The 19,753-nt window shown below is 38.5% G+C and overlaps 1 protein-coding gene across 1 annotated transcript in view; it reads left to right on the top strand.

Moving 5' to 3' along the window:
* Positions 1-19,753, top strand: part of LOC122794239 (cyclic nucleotide-binding domain-containing protein 2-like) — a 746,060-nt gene that overhangs the window by 138,303 nt on the left and 588,004 nt on the right. The window contains exon 3 of the mRNA XM_044062478.1: positions 18,137-18,214. Coding sequence (XP_043918413.1) covers positions 18,137-18,214 — 78 coding nt within the window. The remainder of the gene's footprint in view (positions 1-18,136; positions 18,215-19,753) is intronic.

Here is a 19,753-nt window from a genome sequence, read left to right as displayed (position 1 = left end):
TTTATGCCTTCCCACCACTGCCTCTCCTTTCCAAGGTGCTCCTAAAAGTCAGACAAGAGAGGCCAAAAATGATCCTGATTGCCCCAGACTGGCCACGCCAGCACTGGTACCCAATCTTAAAGAACTTGGCTCAAGGCCCAGCCTGGACTTTACCTCAAATACCTCTACTTCTGACTCAAAAAAACAATCAGATCTTGCACAGCCAACTCAGAACCTTAAATCTGGCTGCATGGCAGATAACCTAGCCACTCAGACCACACCTCTCTCTAAAGCTGTTATGGATGTCATTCTGGAGGCCAGGAGGCCCAGCACCAGGAAATCTTATGCAGACAAATGGAAGAGATTCTGCACCTGGAACCAGGCACAAGACTTTGACCCACTTGTACCAAATATCCCTCAGATTTTACAATACCTGACTGAGATGCTGGACAAAGGCCTATCCTTTTCATCAATTAAAATCCATGCCTCTGCCATTTCAGCTCATTATAACATGGAACCTCTTATTTTCTCTCACCCATTACTAAGGTAGTACCTCAGAGGGGCTAAAAACATAAGACCCCCCAGGAGAGCACCGATACCTACTTGGGACCTCAACTTTGTCTTGGAAAAACTCACTTTCCCTCCTTTTGAGCCAGCCAATACAGCTGATATAACATTTTTATCATGGAAAACCACTCTGCTCCTAGCAATAACTTCAGCACGAAGAGTCTCAGAGCTACAGGCATTAATGGCAGTGGAACCTTTTATCATTTTTCATCAAGACAGGGTTTCTCTAAGGACAAACCCAACATTAATGCCAAAGGTGGTATCCAGTGTGGCTCTTAACCAAACCATTCATTTGCCAACATTTTATCCAAATCCCCAGAATAAAGGGGAGAGACTTCTGCACTCTTTGGACATACACAGGCAGTTACGCTTCTACTTGGACAAAACAAAAGCTTTCAGAAAAACTGAGCAACTGTTTGTAGCATATGCTGTAGGATCACAAGGAAAGGCTATCTCAAAGCAGACTATTTTAAAGTGGATAGGACACTGTATTCATTTCTGCTATGCACAACATGGAAAGTAAGTGCCTAACAACATTAGGCCACATTCTACCAGGGCAGCAGCCACTTCAGCAGCCTTCCTCAGAGGAGTACGAACCAAGGATATTTTGGAAGCTGCAACTTGGAGTTCAGTACACACCTTTATCAAGCATTACCACTTGCCTCTTTACTCTAAATTCAGAGCAGGCTTCACCACTGCAGTTCTGCAGAGCCTCATAGCCACTCCTAATCCTATTTAGACCCAGCCACCCTACCTCAGCTTTGGGATTCAACCCAAGTGAAATGACTGCAACAGTGAAACACGATGAACATAGTACAATTGTGTACCTACCATAAATGTAGATGTTCGAGTGTATTCAGTGTTGCAGTCCAGGTTACCCACTCTCCATCCCCACTTTCTTTGCTGGGACTTATCTATACCTTTCTATCCTATGGTGTATTTGCTTGTAGATGAAGGTATTGTTTTTATTTTACTGTATGTTTTTATTAGCAATATGTATTGCCTACCTATTTGGGGGCACCTGACATCTGGGGCAAGAAAAACTGAAGAAAATGGCGTTGGCTGCATCTTATATACCCCTGGCACACTGACATCAGGGAAAAGGCGACAGCAACCGACGCCAGACCAAGACTCTGGAATTCTGGCCGACTGCGGGTAGCCTGCCAGCAGGATAACCCAAGTGTAATGACTGCAACAGTGAATACACTCGAACATCTACATTTATGGTAGGTACATAACTGTACTTTCTCTGCACTTATCAATAGACAATGCTGTCTTTCTGTCAAGACCCCATTTTACAACAGGCTTTTAAAAACTAAAAAGGGCAGCTAAATTATGAAGTTTTTCATCGTTACCACACGGGGGCACAGTTATACAATATTTAGTAGCATCAAGGCAACATGGTTTAAATTTAAGGAAATGATATATTTTTATTCTCTTAATATTAATTTTTATTTATTGTTTTTGTCACTCATAAATTATGGTGTAACTGTTTTACTATTTGTATGTGGAATGTAATACATGTTTTTTATTACTAGGGATGATTTCACTTGCTTTTAATGTAAAATTTTAAAAGCTGCTATTTTATTAATGATGCATGGATTTTCATTGGTTAATTGATGGTTTTAATTGATGGATTCTTTATAAAAGGCACTTTACTGATGATTTACAGTTTTTCTGAAGAAGACCTTGTTGTATTAGGGTCGAAAACGTATGCAATTTCTGTGGCGTTAATGCTATTGTGGATTGCCAGTCTTTGGGAGTTGCTGGATGTCGCATTATACTCACTTTGAATAAAGGAGTTTTACCAGGTTTCAGTCCTTCATTTGGATTTCCAAGCAGGCCTTTTACTTTGGTTTTGGTATTTTTAGCTTGCTTCACCATCGCTCTTTGCTTTTAAAAACTTGCCCCTGCTGTATGGAACATTATACTTAAAATATCCACATACAATAAGAATTAAGTACATTCAAAAAGCAGCTACTTCAGTTTCTTCATAACAAACACAAGTGTCACTGCTTTGGCACTGGCTAAATTTGGCATCAAGTGGCTACTTCATACTTGCACACACTGATCCTCTCTTCTTAATTCAACCTATTTACTTGGACAATGCTGAATTTGTACATATGTATGCTTATTGATATTAACAGGTAGAAATACTGTTTTAGCTCCCTTAATGTATCTCAAATATTTCATAGTACTACAAACTGTAAGCATCTCTAGTGTCTTTAGTATGCTTTCTGTATTTATGTCAGTTATATGTTTCACCAGGTGTACATGCTGCACTCCTTATTTTGTATGGCACCACAGAATTGTAGCTATCTGCTGATAATTTTAAATGCCTAACTGGCTGGTTCGGGTCATGGCTGAAGATGGTCTGAGGGCCAGACTACTGACCTGGTCAACAAAGTTAGTAAAATAAAATAAAAAACAAAAAACTCTGAAACATGCTTGTCTGCAGCTAATGGGATTTGGCTTTATTGGTCTGAATGTACCCACAAAGACAATAAAAATAAAAAGTCATGGACATTCAGAAGCCATGTAGCTACAACACAGGTATGCCCTTAACAGAGTAATCTGCATGTATCCCATGGGCCTTCACTATAGAAGATTTAAGGTTTTACATAGTGAAGACTCTAACTTGATTGGCTCTTTCTTGCAATTTGGCAGTTAGTGCAGAGTACTAATGCTCTAACTTGTTAATAATCTATTTCCTGTACTGGTGGTTTAGGGTTTGACTCTTCCACCTTCATTTACTTACTGTGTAACTTTCAGCAAGTCATTTAACCAGACACTGCTTTGTGAAGCTTAGGATTTGGGCTAGACTTCTTAATGGTCTCCTAGACTGCATACCTAGTATCTAACTATGAACTATAACTCTATATTGAGCATGGAAATTCTGGAGAATAGTCCTAGCAAAGTTATACCTGGACCTAGAAAAGCAATGCAGTTGGTAATGTTTTGTAAAAGTATGAGTGGAGGACCATGTAGCTGATTCAAGAATGCTTCTAGAGTCCAACCAATTCTAGTATGCTATTGAAGATGGCAAATAGTAGGGTGTGCCTTGAGACTGCCTGGAATGGACTTGCTATTGAGGACAACCATACAGAAATAGTCTGTTTAAATAAGGGTATCCCATTTTTGCCCTTTGAAAATAAATAAATAAATAGCTCATTATTAATTTTTAAAGGGCTTAACTCTGTCAAGATAGTACCTGAGCTGCCTATTTAAGTCCAGAGAATGGAAAATATGTTCTCTCTAGTTTTTAGATACTCAGTATAAAACTGGGAAACTGATGGCTTTATTCAAAGTAAACTCTGAAGCCACTGTGCACATGAATGAGGGGTTTGTTCTTGAAGATATCCTATACCTATGAAAATCAGATGGGGTTCACCCACCATGAGAGCTTGAAACCTCAGATACCCCTCTTGTCATGTTTTATTTTGCTTAAATTGCATAGTTAAGGAACTGTCTTCCATGCATAAAGACATCATGTCCTGTAACTATAAATATTTATGTCTGGTAATGCATTTGGTCGGTAGTAGGTTTGCTATTGGCCAGGCCAGCAGAACTGTCACTTTTTAATGTAGCTAGCATGAGGGATGGCATTTTCAGTATTGGGATGTGCTTTATTATAAGAAGCATTTTATCCATTGTTTGCTTTGTGGTGTATATTTGGTGAACTATATTGGCAATGGATATAGGAGAAGTCAAATTGGGAGTAAATGGGATTAAGGCCAATCATAGTGTTTCAGTAGGAGACAAGCTGTGGGCTGGTGGCTTCAGCATGGAAACAAACCTCTCTAATTATGCTGTATTCATTTTACATTGCTAAACCAGGCTAATTGCTGAAGGTTCAGTGGATAGGAATCCAGTATAATTTTGTAGTCTTTATAACATGCCAAACAAGAGCCTTCTTGGACTACAAATTTCCAGGCAGTTTCATGGAGCAATTTTCTACCCTGTAGTGTGGGTGTTGCATAATCTGTTTCAGAACACTATAAGTAATAAATTTGGTAGTCAGAGGAGCAACTGTCATCATCATCAACCCCCTTTTTCCACTTCTGTACATGAGCGGGGTATTGTTTCAGCTGTCGCCATCTCTCTCTATCTATTCATGCCACTCTCCTACCTTCTTCAACACTTATGTCTGTCATAGTCTTCTGTCACACAATCCATCCACCATTTTGCTGGACACCCTCATTATCTCTTGCTTTCCTCCTTTCTGACTCAAATCTTCTTCACCAGATTTTCTGCTTTTCTGCACATGTGCCTGACCCATCACAGTCTGTTCTCTTTGACCTTTTCTGCAATTGGAGCTACTTTATCTTCTTCTCTGATGTCCTCATTTCTTCATCTGCCCCACAGTGTGCATCCTATCACCAATCTCAAGCACTTCATCTTCATCACCTGTAGCTTCCTCAACTAGTCTGCCTTTATTGCCCAGGTTTCTGAACCACACATTACTACTGGCCGTACCATTGTTTTGTTCACCTTACTTTTTGGTTTCTTTGGTATTCTTCTGTCACATACTACCCCTGACACCCCGTGTCTATTGGTTGCATCCTCTCTGATTCTTGCCTTAACCTCCCCATTCAGACTTCTCTTCTCCTCAACCGCTCCTCCCAGATACTTGAAGCTGTTACCTGTTCTATTATCTTCCTTTCTATATCATTTCTCAGCTTCTTCGGATTTCCCCATTTGGTGCCATAACAGCGTCTTATCTGTACTAGGTTTCATCCCATGTGCCCTCAGTTTTGCATTTCATTCCCATATCCTTTGCTGAAGTTCTTGCTCAAAGTCTGCCTGTAATGCCACATCATCTGCAAACAGCAACTTTGTTGATCTGTCCCCTCCACCCTGTTTGCTAATGTAGTCCATCGCCAGTGTGAAGAGCAGTGGGCTCAGAGATAAACTCTGATGCACCTCTATTCCCACTGGGAACCCCTCTGTGAGACAAAACTCTGTCCATAATTGAGTCATTAGTTCCTTGTATATAGCCTGCACTATTTCTACCAATGTTTCTGAGAATTTGGACCACCGTAGGACTGTCCAAATCAGCTTTCTTGGAACCTTGTGATATGTTTTCTCCAAGTCTAGGAATGCCCAGTTGGAGTCTTTCCTAATCTCTAGCTTCTTCTCAACTGTCTGTCTGACTGTCTGTCTCTCTCTTTGAACATTGGGTCAGTTTGTTGCATGCTGATCTGGGTCCGAATGAAGATCTTCCATCTTACTTTCTAGTACTCTGCATATTTATTTGTCAATCATCCTCTCCAGAACTTTCATGCAGTGTAATATGAGTTTAATATTTCTATACTGCCCATAGTTGTCTATGTCCTCTTTGTCCTTGGAGACTGGCACTAGTATGCTTATTTTCTAGTTACCTGGTATACACTTTTTCCATTCTCCATTCTACTCTAGGTACCCTTAGGAGCCATTTCTCCCCTATCTCCCTCAACATTTTGCGACCTCATCTAAGCCTGCTGCTTTCTCTGCCTTCATTTTCTTCAGTGCTGTTCTTATTTCTTCTGTGGTGGGCTCCTCCTCTTCTTTCATTGTAGGCTGTGTCTGGGGCAGTACATTCTCTGTGTGGTTTTATTCATTCAGAAGTTGTTGGAAATACTCATTGCATCTACCATTGATGTCCTGTGGATTGGTGAGCAGGTTGTTGCTGGTATCCCTTATGAAGGATACTTGAGTATCTTCTTTATCTTTTTGCCTTTGCCTTGCAACTTGATAGAGTTTTTTTGTGCCACCTACTGAGTCACTTTCCAAAAGTTGGTAGAGTGCCTCTGATACCTTGTTCTTTGCTATTACAACTCTTTTCTTAGCCTGTGTGTTAGGCAACTGGTAGTCCTTGCTAGCCTGGTGCATCTTTTCTATTTCCCATTTTTCCTTATGCTTTTTCTTTCGTGATGACTTCCTGGACTTTTGCATTCCAGCTTTCCTTATATACCTTATTTCCGTACCTGGCTCTGCCCCATATATGTTCTGTAGCCCTTATACATACTGTTTTGAGGAGCTGCCATTCTTCTTCAACTCCACCTATTTCCTCTTCAGGTGCTAGAGCCCTGAGAAATCCTTGGACTGCTGTGTTTTCTCTCCAGTTAACTTCTAGATCTCTATTGCCCTTAGAGCATTTTCTAACCACTGCTTGCAGCTGATTGTGGCAGCCAGAGATTTATACTGTGGGTTGAATGTTTCACTGTTTCACTGGGGATGACTTTGTATTCACTGATTCTACCCAGTGCCCTTTCCTTACTAGGAGGAAGTATACCTGAATTACATGTTGGTCACTCTTGCATGTGATCTTGTGACTGTCTCTCTTGATGAGGCATCTGTTGGCCATTATCAAGCCATTTTCCAGACAGAAGTCTAGAATTGCCTCTCCTTCTTTAGTCCTGTTGCCTCATCCATGGGGACCCAGGCAGTCTTAATTTCCTGTTCTGTTTGTCCCAATATGTGCATTCAGGTCACCAATTATCATCATCAGTTCCTGTTGTCCTGCTTTATCTAATAGGTCTTGCAACTGCTCTCCAAATGCTCTTTTTATCTCACTATCACAACCTGCTGTGGGGTATAGGCTGAGATTATTAATACTACTAAATCTGGTTGCCATGAGTTTATCACTGATTCTTATGACATCCTCACTGCCTTCTGAAGCCTCTCCCCCAAGCATCACCATTTCTAGCCTTTCCTCCTCCTGAATGGTAGACTCTAGATCCCCAATGGCTTTTCATACATAAGATATTCAGCCTTCTCCTTCAAATCATGCCATCCACTTCCATCTCCGCCCTGTCAGTGAAACACAATTTTTAGTTCATGTTTGGCAAGTTGATTGCTTTTATTCAATTTTCACTCAGCAGAGCTATACCAGGTATCCAGGCTGGGCAACTGGACACTTGCTGGCCAGTAGCTTTATGCCAGGCACACACTGGTCCATACTCCCCTCCCACCATTAGCATGGGCCCCTGGCATAGAGTAGATCAAGTCCTTATCACCAGCCCATGCCATTTGCAATATTAATCAACACAAACAAATCACCTAGAGCCATATTTTACACCATCGAGTAACTAGCCCTGTTGTGGCATGCAGCCTGTGATCTGTGTTCTCCTATCTTGAGGATACTGTGCATCACAGTATATGCCCAAAGTGATTGGTCTATACAACTCTTCCCCCATAGGGGGACAGGTAGAGTCTGTGCTACTGCCTACAGCTCTATTCTTGACTAAGTCTGAGAGAAAAACACTCAGCATGTTTTTTGGAGGTGCAAGGAACCCCACAGAGACACAGCGAGAACATGCAAACTCCAAACAGGTATTGGCTGGTGGTCAGGATCAAGCCTTGTACCTTGTGTATGAGAGGCAATGATCTTAACCATTATGCCAACTGGTCTCATTAAGAAGCAAACTTATGAATAAAATAAGAATTTCTCCGAATGCAAGCAAAAAGACAAAACAAATTAATTACGAATAAACAAGAAGGTACTTCTTCAGAATGTACCCTACAAACAAGACAAAGTGGGTTGTGAGTATTTACTTCAAATGGGAAATAAATGTTGCAATTGAAGTTTTGACCAGTGTTCTTTAGAAATAACCTGGAATTTAAAAATAAACATAATTGATTCAAACAGAAAGAAAATGGAGTCTATATGAATACAGGTCAGAAGTGAGTGAGATGCACTGGAAGATGTGCTGAGAATTCAGACAGACAGGGGAGTGATAATGTGTGGGTAACAATGGGAAACCCTCTACGACATTGCTGACAGACATATAAACAGAGATAGATAAGACTAAAATATTCAGAATGGATCTGCAAGGAAAAACTGAAGATGTTAAACCATTAAAACCAAAGCCTGGGTTTGAGTATGATATGCAGTTTCATTTTAGCAGCTATCCCATACTCTATCAGAATATCAGGCAATAACAAGGGGTACAATTTACTTCACAGCACTTCTCCAGAAGTATTGAAATGGGCTCCGCAGTGTCAACCTTGTTACTACTTGAGCACTTAACTATATCCGTCACTGCTCTTCTCTTGACTTCCACCTCCCAATTTGTATGTGGTCATTAATGGTTTATTCTCCTTACTGTGGTATTACTGTAGTAATTCTATTGCAAACTAATATTCAATTTATAACATGTAGGCTTACTTGCATATGCGGATGGTACTCAATCTTTATCCTGCAATGTTTTAGCAGAAGTATAGAATACCTGCATCCATTGTAACTCTTTGCTGCAGTATGGAACCCCGGGATACTAATAAAAAAAAAAATAATATACAAATTGCACGTATAATTAGTTTTAGTTCCCAGAAATCTCCTGGCTGGTATGATGGGATTTGTTTTTAACAATTACCCAAATCTGTATTGTTCCCCTGTAACATGCTGTATTTTATATTTAGCTCTCTCCCATAGTTTTACTTATTTTCTCCATAATGTTTCCCTTTCTTAACTTTATTCCTACCTTTTTATAAAATCTTAATTATTATCTGTTAACACTTCTATAAAAACAACAATCATCATAAGGAAAACTGCATATACATTTACATTAGCACAAAATGTACTGTTGCATAGGCTTAAAAGAAGTCATCCTACATACCCCCCCCTCCACACCTCAGATCATTTATCTCAAAAGAAGTAAAAACGTCTAGGTGAGGAGCTGTGAATGTCACACCAATTTTCTTTTCATAGTCCTTTCCTTGAATTGCTAATTATACACACACATTGTCTTCCCTCAGCATACCCCAAACATAGAAAAAGTTTGGTCCAAAGCAGTTTAGCCTTAAGATGTTTCCAGCTGGCAAAGACCAAGCAGATCATTTTATGGCAGTACCATCCCCTTAGTCAAAGTCAAAGTCAAAAGTACATTTATTGTCATTCAGACATACACGAGTGCTCATCTGAATGAAAATGTGTTTCTCCAAGCTCATGTCATTGCTGTAAAAGAAACAGCAGCACAGAAACAAAAAAACATGTACAAATGCAACAGCAGTCACAACAGTGACCGAGTCAAACATAAGGTACATAAGCAACCATCAACAGTGCACAATCCCATGGACTACAGCAATCCATTTCATTTACATCATCCAACATCATAACAACCTAAGTCACCAGTTTGGTCCTCTGACACCACAGACAAAGTCCAATTCCCAAAACAAAAGCCGGCAGGCAAAACATGAACTTCTACCACCTGCATAGGACATAACTGCTGCTACCTGTAGGTCCAAACAGCCACAGCCAGTCCAATGAGCCACCCTCAGTCCTCTCCATCCACACTGACACTGCCATCACCTCCATCTTTGACATCCTTGGCAGCTTCCAAATTAAATCAAGCTTCCTCCAACCCAACAAATCCAACTCTGATTCTTTTTAACCGAACCTGGCAACCAAGAATCTGACCTCCACCTTCAACATTTTGCACCTCACTCAACTTGACACTGTAGGCCCAAGCTTCATGAACAATCCACCAATTTCAGTGATTCCAAAAAGCAAAGCAACAAGGAAATTATGTACACCACTGATACCATGAACACCACGAACACCACAGCTGTAGTTGACCGCACACTCGACCCAACCAAATGGTCCATCTAACGAATCACAGAAAGAAAAGCACAACACCCACATCAGGAGCTGGAGTGGCCACTGCTGCACAAGGCACCCTGTAAGATACTAACTTCAGCTGGGTATAGTGCCATTCATCCACTATTATAGCTTGTTATATACCCTGCACACCTAACATCCCATCAGCAGAGGCACATTTTGAGAGGAGAGTACTTCCATTTTTTGCTTTCCACAATTTATCATTCTAGCTAGCCTAAAGGAGCATAAGCCAGTTTCTATAAATTGTAACTATCCATCTATGTCCATTAAGTACTATGTAGACTTTTTCAACAGGTTTAAGGACAAAGACCCTTCCCATAACCTGATTTTAGATACCTGTGTAAATCACACTTCCTCTCAAAATCTTCTCCAAATTATCCACTGCATATCATTGCTGTAAATGGCATAAACTGTCCTCAGTATCAAGAGCACCATCCCACTCACACTGTAACAATGGAAGACTATTCTACCTTAGAACTCTCCATCCACAGGTACTTCAGATTAGTGGCACCTTTTGCTCTCCATCTTGATTTAAACACTGATTCCTCCATTCCCACAAAGAATCTGTTTTTTTTTTGTTGTTGTTGTTGTTGTTGTTTTTACTCACGGTCGCTTTTCCTTTCAGATATCCACTACATTAATATCCCCATGCCATATCTTAACTTAGCTCACATCTTTTTGTATGGTTTATATCCCTTGCCATCTGCTTCATTAGAATAATTATTATCCCTTATGCACTGAGCACCAAGAGGGGGACTAGTACAAGAACTGATGCAACACTTCAAGTCAAGGTACTCACATCACCTATATTTGGCAAGAATTTGTTAATAGCATATAAGAAAAGAATGTCATTTCCACTCTGACAGAGATGAATCTTCCCTCTCTGGTGACATGACTGCCTCATTCTTCCAGCTGGACCCCCTACTCACTGAGACACTCACCCTTTGTTGAGTGATTTCAGCAGGAGTGCAAGACATGATACATCTATACCCTATATGCTTCTTGTCTCTATAAATTTAACATTATGCTCCTGTATAGGAACAAGATCAGGCTTCACATTTGTCAATTATCTCTGCTACTTCATTCTTTGGAATGGTGTTCCCACTACTCTTAAACCAATTCACTCTTTGAAATAGTGTCCCTACTACTCTTAAACTAATTCACTCTTTGGAATGGTATCCCCACTACTATTAAACTAATTCACTATTTGGAAATGGTGTTCTCTGTGACACCCCCCCCCCCACTGGGCCAATAATCAAGGAGCATGAATCCTCACCACTGGCACCAGTGAGGGATATTCACTTGGAACAATGGTAAATATTTACAGTATTTCCAGATGCAACTCTCTGCATCAAGGACAATTTCACTTAAGAGCACACAGGGAACACACTCAGTCCAGGGTCTGTGTTTTTCTCTCTCTGTCTCTCTCCAGGCCTAAGACTCCCCATTCACACACATGTAGAGTTGAGTACTCAGCCAAGTGTCCAAGCCAAGTCTTTCACCACCCTCTCTGTGAAACCAATGCTCTGTATCCCTGCTACAAGCAGCTGACACACACACTCTTTGAGATTCAATTTGCACACACACACACACACACACACACACACACACACACACACACACACACACACACACACACACACACATACACACACACACACATCTGGGAAAGGCTGACACAGATTTACTCACTCTGCCTAGACTATAGGGTAGTTAATGCCACTAGACACTCCAAAGCCAGCTGTTCTAAGGCTGTTACAAGGTTACCCAATTATACTGAGTGAAATTAATATTAATGCAAATGGTAGTGTTTGAACAATGTGGCAAGGCTCTCAGGAGTGCCCACAGTGTCAGCAAATAAATGTGAGTACACTCAAAGGTTAAAATATTTTCTAAAGAACCAACCACAATGAGAATTTTAAATATATTTAATAATAAAAAAATAAAAGAACATAAAAATACTAGATATCTGTTTACAATAAACACCAGTGTTTCAATCACAGGGAACACTAAAATTAACACAGATGAACAGACTTACACAGATACAGAAAAACAGTAGTTAACTAATCTCACTATATTTTCCTGACTGATCTAAATAATTATTATTCCCTGGTTACTTAACTAAAACAAAGCAAGATGAAGTGGGTGAGAAATCCTTCTATATCAGGTTCCAAAAACAGACTACCCTGAGACTTCTGTCTCATCTAGTATTAAAACATCATTTCAATCCTGGATCATCAAATGGCATCACATACACCTGGTCATCTGACTTCTGGTTCCCATACTACTCCCTCTCCTAAAAATTAAACCAGAATGTCACACATATGTGCTAGACAGAGCTTTGATAGGATGTGTTATAGCATCTTAAAGCCATAAAACCATTTCAACCTTCCAGGGTAGGAAATAGTTCACTGCTAAAGACAATAATAGTCCTTGTTTTCACAGACATTTTCTTCTCTGGCTGCAATCAGAACTGTAAGATACAATCTTTATGGCCTAAACCAGGTAATTTAATTTCAGGATATTTTCTAAAAGTTAGCTGGGATTGAGCATAACCTCTTCTCTTCCATTATCCTCTCTTACAATATTAATTTCAACATGCATAATACAGTCTGGCATACCTGTGTCTTTCTTTTTTCTGTACAGCAGGACCCACTGTTGGTACATTTTTTTAACACAAGCTGCTTTACAAATACATTTTCAACATAAACATCTGTGCAAATCAGTTTGATATACAAATGAAATATAATTCTTTACAAAACTCCAGCTAGCTATGCTGGCATATGTTACACATCCACTGCCCTACTTCTCCTGGCATAGCTGGCAATACCGCATATTGTCACATCCCCACTACTCTTAAATTAATTCATTCTTTGGAATGGTATTTCCACTACTCTTAAACTAAAAGCAACAAACTTCATTCATTCCAAACAGGGCAATAATAGCAACAGTGACAGATCAGAAAAGTCTTAGAGTATATAGTGTTCTGAAGTTCTCTATATGTTCCCCCACTCCCAGCTCGCAGGTACACAGGAAAGGGCTCAACGTAATTGCCCTACTTAGACACTGATTACTATCTACACCAGCCCCAAAGCATCAGCATGTCAAAACTTCCAAAAATGCATCCCACTGACATTGTTCTCATTTCAGCAGCTTAGTGCACTGCAGTGCCATTCTGAGGACAATATTAAGCTGAGTAAGCAACAGTGAGATGCCAGATCTACAGAAAGTCCAGCATCAACTCAATTAATACATATGGTCATTAATGATTATCACAGTAAATTTTGTCATTTTAGACATTTCTTCATCTACTGATGTATTCAGACTATTTCCTGAGGGCTTACATTGAATAAACAGAGAATTCAGTGGCATGGATCCTGCAGTCTTACTTTCCTTGCATAAATACTCTTTCTGCTTGTCTTTGTTTATCCAAATTTCTTTTCTAGTATAAAACAGACATACTATCAAAAAAGGGTGTATTTTATTAATCAAATGAAAATAGATTGGAATAAGTACATAAAAAAGCATCAGACAAAAAAGAATTCAGTCAAATCCTAAATTAAAAAAAAAAAAACACTAAAAACATTTTTTTGTAGGTGGGGGTACTGCATCCCCCATGCACCCTCTATGTGCTATGTTCATGCAGGGCAGTAACAGATGACATGGTACTGAATAAAAGATTTTGAAAGAACACTATTAGGCAGCCAGTGCTTGCCATGCTTATGGTTACAGCTGTTAAGTTCTTATTAGATTAGAAGGAAAGGTCTGCATTTTAGGATAAAAATAAGGTAGAATGTATTTCCTGCAAGAGAACTGACAGAGATTCAACAGGCGAATGGAAGTGTTGGGAAGAACATGTGGTATGTGTGAAGTAGAAGGAAGTTACATTCAATGGAAATGAAAAAATGTGAAGAGGAAAGATAAAAGAAAATATGAAAAGAGTGGTACAAAATAAAGATTAAGCTGTATAATGCTAAGATACATGATAATATCAAAGCACAAAGTAATTGTAGTACAGCAGAAGGTATGTAGCCTTTCTTTTTGAAGGGTATTAATAAATGCAGTATTGTAACGTTAAAATAATGAATACTAAAAGTAAATTTATTAACAAAGGCAGGAAATTTGTTACTGATTTATTAGAAGTAGTAGGAAATCTAGTGCTCGAAAGGTTAATGGCAGATAAGATAAAAAGTATGCAGGTATGCCTGCACAGGTAGCTGTACGATTTTTTTTTTATGTTTCTCCCTTTCTGCCTTATGATCACCAGCACCCACGTTGGCCAACACTCCCATTCACTCCTCTCACCAGATTAAGAGCCAACTTTGTGGGGCCATCAGTTAGAAAGCCATCAGGGTTTTTTCCTTATATGAGCCTAACCACACAGTACATGCCCAGTAATACTCCCAGGGCTGGCCATATAATGGGCATCAGCAAGGGCATGTGACTCACTTCAGTGACTCCCTTAAGACAGCCCTGCACCCTTGAATCCAGTGCTCCTATGTTGTCTCAGACTGCCATCTGGGATTCAACCATGGGAATGTGTGCCCTGGGCATTAGCTCCTACGCCCTTCCCCTGAGGAGAGGTAAGCTGGCTAAGGCATGTCACTCTTCCCCACCCCAACACCAGATATTGCAGGTGCCAAAGTCACTAACTGAACTCAAATCTCCTGGGTCACAGTCATGTCTAAACACACAATCTGGAGATCACAATGTCTAATAACCATAACACAGGAAGGTGACAATGACTAATTGATGGCATGGATTGAGATATGTTCAACATTATGGTATCTCTGACTTCTCCTTGTACTTCATGGTACATTGATCTTGAAGTTACAACAGACATTATCATAAAGGCAGGAACTGTGATTTCAATATTCAGAGATCAGGTCTTAGACTAAATTAGAAATTGACTATATGGTCTTTAGCTTTGTGTCTTTGACATTATGAACTGTGAGTAGAGACAGTGTAAACGTGTCTAGATTTATATATTTTCATTTTTTTTAAATGCCATTTTGTTGAACAGCTTTTAATGATTCACATTTGGTAGAATGCTTGAAATTAGCATTCAGCAGGGAAAGGGAAATTGTTGTGTGATCTTGGAGTTGGTACATTTAAATAATGAAGGGTGTAGGGGGCATGGGGAGGTGCAGGGCTTTACAACCCCCTTACATGAACTTACATGACGTTTTTGGTATTTTTTATTTAATTTCAGTGTTTCACTGAATTAGCAAAACTCCTTTTGATTCCATGCTTTTTTCACAGTATGTCATTCAATCTATTTTCATTTGATTTAACAAAATAGGTCCTTTTTTGATAGTGTGGCTATTTTATACTAGAGGAGAAATTTAGATAAATAAGGACAAGACAGAGTAAGTATTTACATAATCAAACCAAGAATCTCATGGCATTGATTTTAAAAGAACATTTGCAGTGATTTTTACTTGTTGGTTTGGGACACATTGGTAAGTGAAAGAAAACTACTGGTAGAATCTGGATGAGAAAGAAAGAAAATGAAACAGATAAGAGTGGAAGAAGAAATAATGCCATTAAATGAGGGTTGTTGCAGAGTGGTTTAGTTATATATCTTTTACTATTTGACGCCATCCATCCCCAACCCCTTTTTCCTATTTTTACACACGGCGTGAGGGTGTCACTTAATCATCTAGAGTCAAGGTTTACACCACTGGGTGGCTAGCCCTGCCACAGTAGTTCTTCCATACCACACATCCGCACCTATGGCCAGTTTATTGTGTCCAATACACCTACTGTATGTCTTTGGAATGTGAGAGGAAACTGGAGCACCCAGAGGAAACCCATGCAAACTCAGGGAGGGCATGAAGACTCCGCACAGAAGGCAACCCAGCCAAGAACTGAACCAGATAACCTCTTTTTGTGAGATGACAACAAATGAATGCTTGTAAATTGTTTGTGGGACATATTAGGTGAGAGTTGTCATTTAGTCTGGATAAAAATCAATAAAATATGAAAATGCATGCAGAGTGTGTAATAAAGGCTGGCCCGTGTTAAAATTAATTATGAAAATGTCATTATCATCTCTTATTATATAGCATGCATGCAATGACTTGTTGCCTTTGATTAATGGAATGGATGAGTGTTTGAGAAATTAGATCAGAAAATAAGTGTTCAAGCCCAGAAAGACATACAGTGTGTGGTATGAAAACACCAAATGGCTGTAACAGTTTTGTACATTTGTATAGATATCTTGTGATTGAAATGGCTGTAAAAATTTTCGTATATAACTTGCCCTACTCTTTTTTGATAAGTTCCCTGAAATTTGTCATTTTTTTGACCTACCACCATCTTAGGCAAATGGAACTGTATATAAATGTCTTACTGGAAGGAAGCCACCTCAGGAGTGCAGCCACCCCATATGCTGTGCTACAGTGACAAGAGTGGAATTTGAATCTAAGAATATGGAGTAGGTTTAGGATCCACAGTTTTCTGATCTTCCCAGTAACTGAAGTGAGTATGTGACCTGCTGAACCACTGATAATGTAATAGCAGCATTAAAGTTCCTACAAAAGCAGCAAAAGAAAATGAATGGTATATTTTAGTTTTCTTATATCTACCACATCCCCATGAAGCACAGTTCTCTGATAGACTCTAAGGCTATGTCTAATGACTAATGTTTATTATCGTCAGTCTATTCCATAAATAATTAAATATACTATGATGGCTACAGTACAAGGTATGGTGAGTGTTAAGTTGGAAACTCTAAAAACTAATCCCATTAGTAGTGAATATAGTAATAGAGATAAAACAAATGGAACTGGAATATTTAGAAAAGGGTAGAGGCAAACTGCATAGGAAAAATGGGAATTGTGGGAACAATACATACAGGGGAGAAATGAGGTTTAAAAGAAGGCAGGATTTAAATGAGCTATGTATTGACTGAAAATTACTGGGTAGATTATAAGTGAAGTATAATGTTTACAACTGGGAGTGTGTCAGTATGGTTTGTGATGTAAAATGCTTGCAAATAGAATTGTGTCAGTGTAATTTGTTTTCATTTATATAAATGTATGATTGCTTGTGTAGTAAGTGATGGTTTACTAAAGATGTTCCTTGTTTAAAAAAAAGGGGGCAGAAATTGAATAATTTATGTAATGTTGCCTAGGTTATATACTATATAGCAATATATGTGAAGTATAATGTTTGTTAATGTTAATTTGTTAATGCAGTTTGATTACTTTTGTATAAATGTAAATTTGCCTGTGTCACAAATGATAATTCAATAAAGGTGTTTAAAAAGAAGAAAGAAAAAAAATAATCCCATTCCTGGCAGCATGCACATAGTGTTTGTTGTTGAGGTCTTTTAGGACTGTAGATTGTAACACAACATTGTCTATAATGAGTAGTTTACTAATGTTTTTTACATGCTCTATTATCAAAGTTAACGCAATTGTATATATATATATATATATATATATATATATATATATATATATATATATATATATATGTGTGTGTGCATATATGCTTGTGTATGCAGCAGTAATTGTAAAGTACCAACTCCACAAGTATGATGATGAAGTTAGTATATTACTTCCAAAGCAAAAGAAACTGATGGCAACGTCTGACATTTCAGAATTCTGTAAGCAGTTTTTGGTAGGGTTTCTTATTGATAGCAGATTTTAATACTTACCCTCTGTTCTGCTGTAGATACCTGTTTTTGAAATGGATAATAGTTAACCAGTACAAAGGGATTAGTAATATCCTCCTCTGAGTACAACGCAGACTTTATGGAATTGTATATTTCAAATATCCTGAGTGTTACTAATATCTCATCTATTCCTAGTATGTATACTCCAGTTATCATGCTTACTCCTAATATGGATTTTCTAACTGCTGGGTTAAGTTCCCATTTTGTATCTGTCATATGTTGCATAAATAATAGTGGCAGATTTTAAGTATCATGTTCACATTTTCTTGTATTTATATCTTAGTATTTTGTATTTTTTTTCTTAATAGGAAACTCCCAATTTTTTCATTATGGACATCAGAAAAGTTGGAATTGCTTCTCCTTAACTCCCTACACAGATCATACAGGTTTAACACAATACTGTACTTTTTAGTTGTTTTTGTTTTTTGCACATTTGTACTGCCATATTAATGTGGGATTAATTTTGATGATGCTGAGATCTTGAACTTTTACTAGCAATAGCAAAGCAGACTGACATAAAATATAGGGCATTTCCAGCAATAGTTTGTACTAGCAAAAAAGCTGTGTTTGAATTAATTAAGTTCCTTAAGAATTTGCCTGCAGTCATTGTAGCAAGTGTTCAGATGCTACATAACTTATTTAACAAAATAATAACAAAGGATAAATAAGGCAGCCAAACACATCTAAAAGGCATTAATTTAACAAACAGTGGTAAGCGCTGTAGTACAGACACTCTGCACTTCTTCAGGCGATATAAAATCAATAGAACCAGCCCATTTAAATAACACAACTAATAAAACAATTACAAGCAATAAAAAATAATTAATTTAAATGGTTTAATTTACAAGCCTTCAATGCAGGCTTTAAAGGCACACAGATATTCAAGCCTGGTAATCTATGTGCAAGCAACCTAATAATTAATTTACTCTCTGCCACTTCCAACCTATTCCTTAGATCACCCCCTCTTAAATCCAAGTAAATCAGCTGTATGGCTAAAAAGACAAAACTATGTCCATCATTACCCTGCATATGCCTATACAGGGCACATGTTACATCCTTATTACATATGTACCCTTGATGCTGAAGGATCTTTTCCTTAAAGGGACGTGTTCTTTTCCTTACATAAAAACAGGCACAATCCCACCACTGGGCCAAATAAACTAAGCATAATGTAATACAATCAGAATAGAAGTATGGAACAAACTCAAAGCCATTAATGGGGTGCAGAAAACCTTTCTCTCCTAAGATACAGCTACATGCTCTGCAACTCCTACATGAGTATGTACCTGCCTATCCGACACCCTAGCATTCCTTTGTTGACGTTTACCATAGTATAATTGACTTTTCAATGTATAACTATTCGTAAGCATAAAAGCAGGGGTGGATCCAACCAATCTCTTAACATCATCGGCCATCAAAATAGGCCAATTCTTCTGAATAATATTACAGATATTACCTATATCACTCGTAAAAGTTAATGTAAGTCTGTTCCTATTATATCTACTTAGCCTCTTATGACTGACAACTCTTTGCCCATCTGAATAAAAAGGCTTAGTCTTACATTTACTATCTAAAGAATAGGTTGGAACCTGAGAGACATGATGTTGGAACTTTAATAAATGCTTAAAGATTATCACTTTAACAGGTACCCTGTGGTGTGAACACTTGTTCTAGATGATTCTCACTGTTGATGTCTCACCCTGTCCCCATTACCAAAAATGTAAAAAGGCTTTGTGGATGGATAAATGGCTGGATGGATTGATGGACTGATGGATAAATGGCTTAGATCAAAATCTGGAAAAGTCATGCCTTAATATTCTAGGTGTGCTAATAGTGATTTCTAGGAAACAATTCTTGGAAATCCTCATCTCCACAAAAGTTAAAGAAATATTCATGTTATCATTCAAACCCAGTTGGCTGAAAAT

This window comes from Protopterus annectens, chromosome 2.part1 (genome assembly GCF_019279795.1).
Source record: "Protopterus annectens isolate FY-2018-M chromosome 2.part1, PAN1.0, whole genome shotgun sequence".
Classification (NCBI taxonomy): domain Eukaryota; kingdom Metazoa; phylum Chordata; order Ceratodontiformes; family Protopteridae; genus Protopterus; species Protopterus annectens.
The sequence above is the reverse complement of the archived record's forward strand: the minus strand, read 5'-3'. Positions and strand labels throughout refer to the sequence as shown.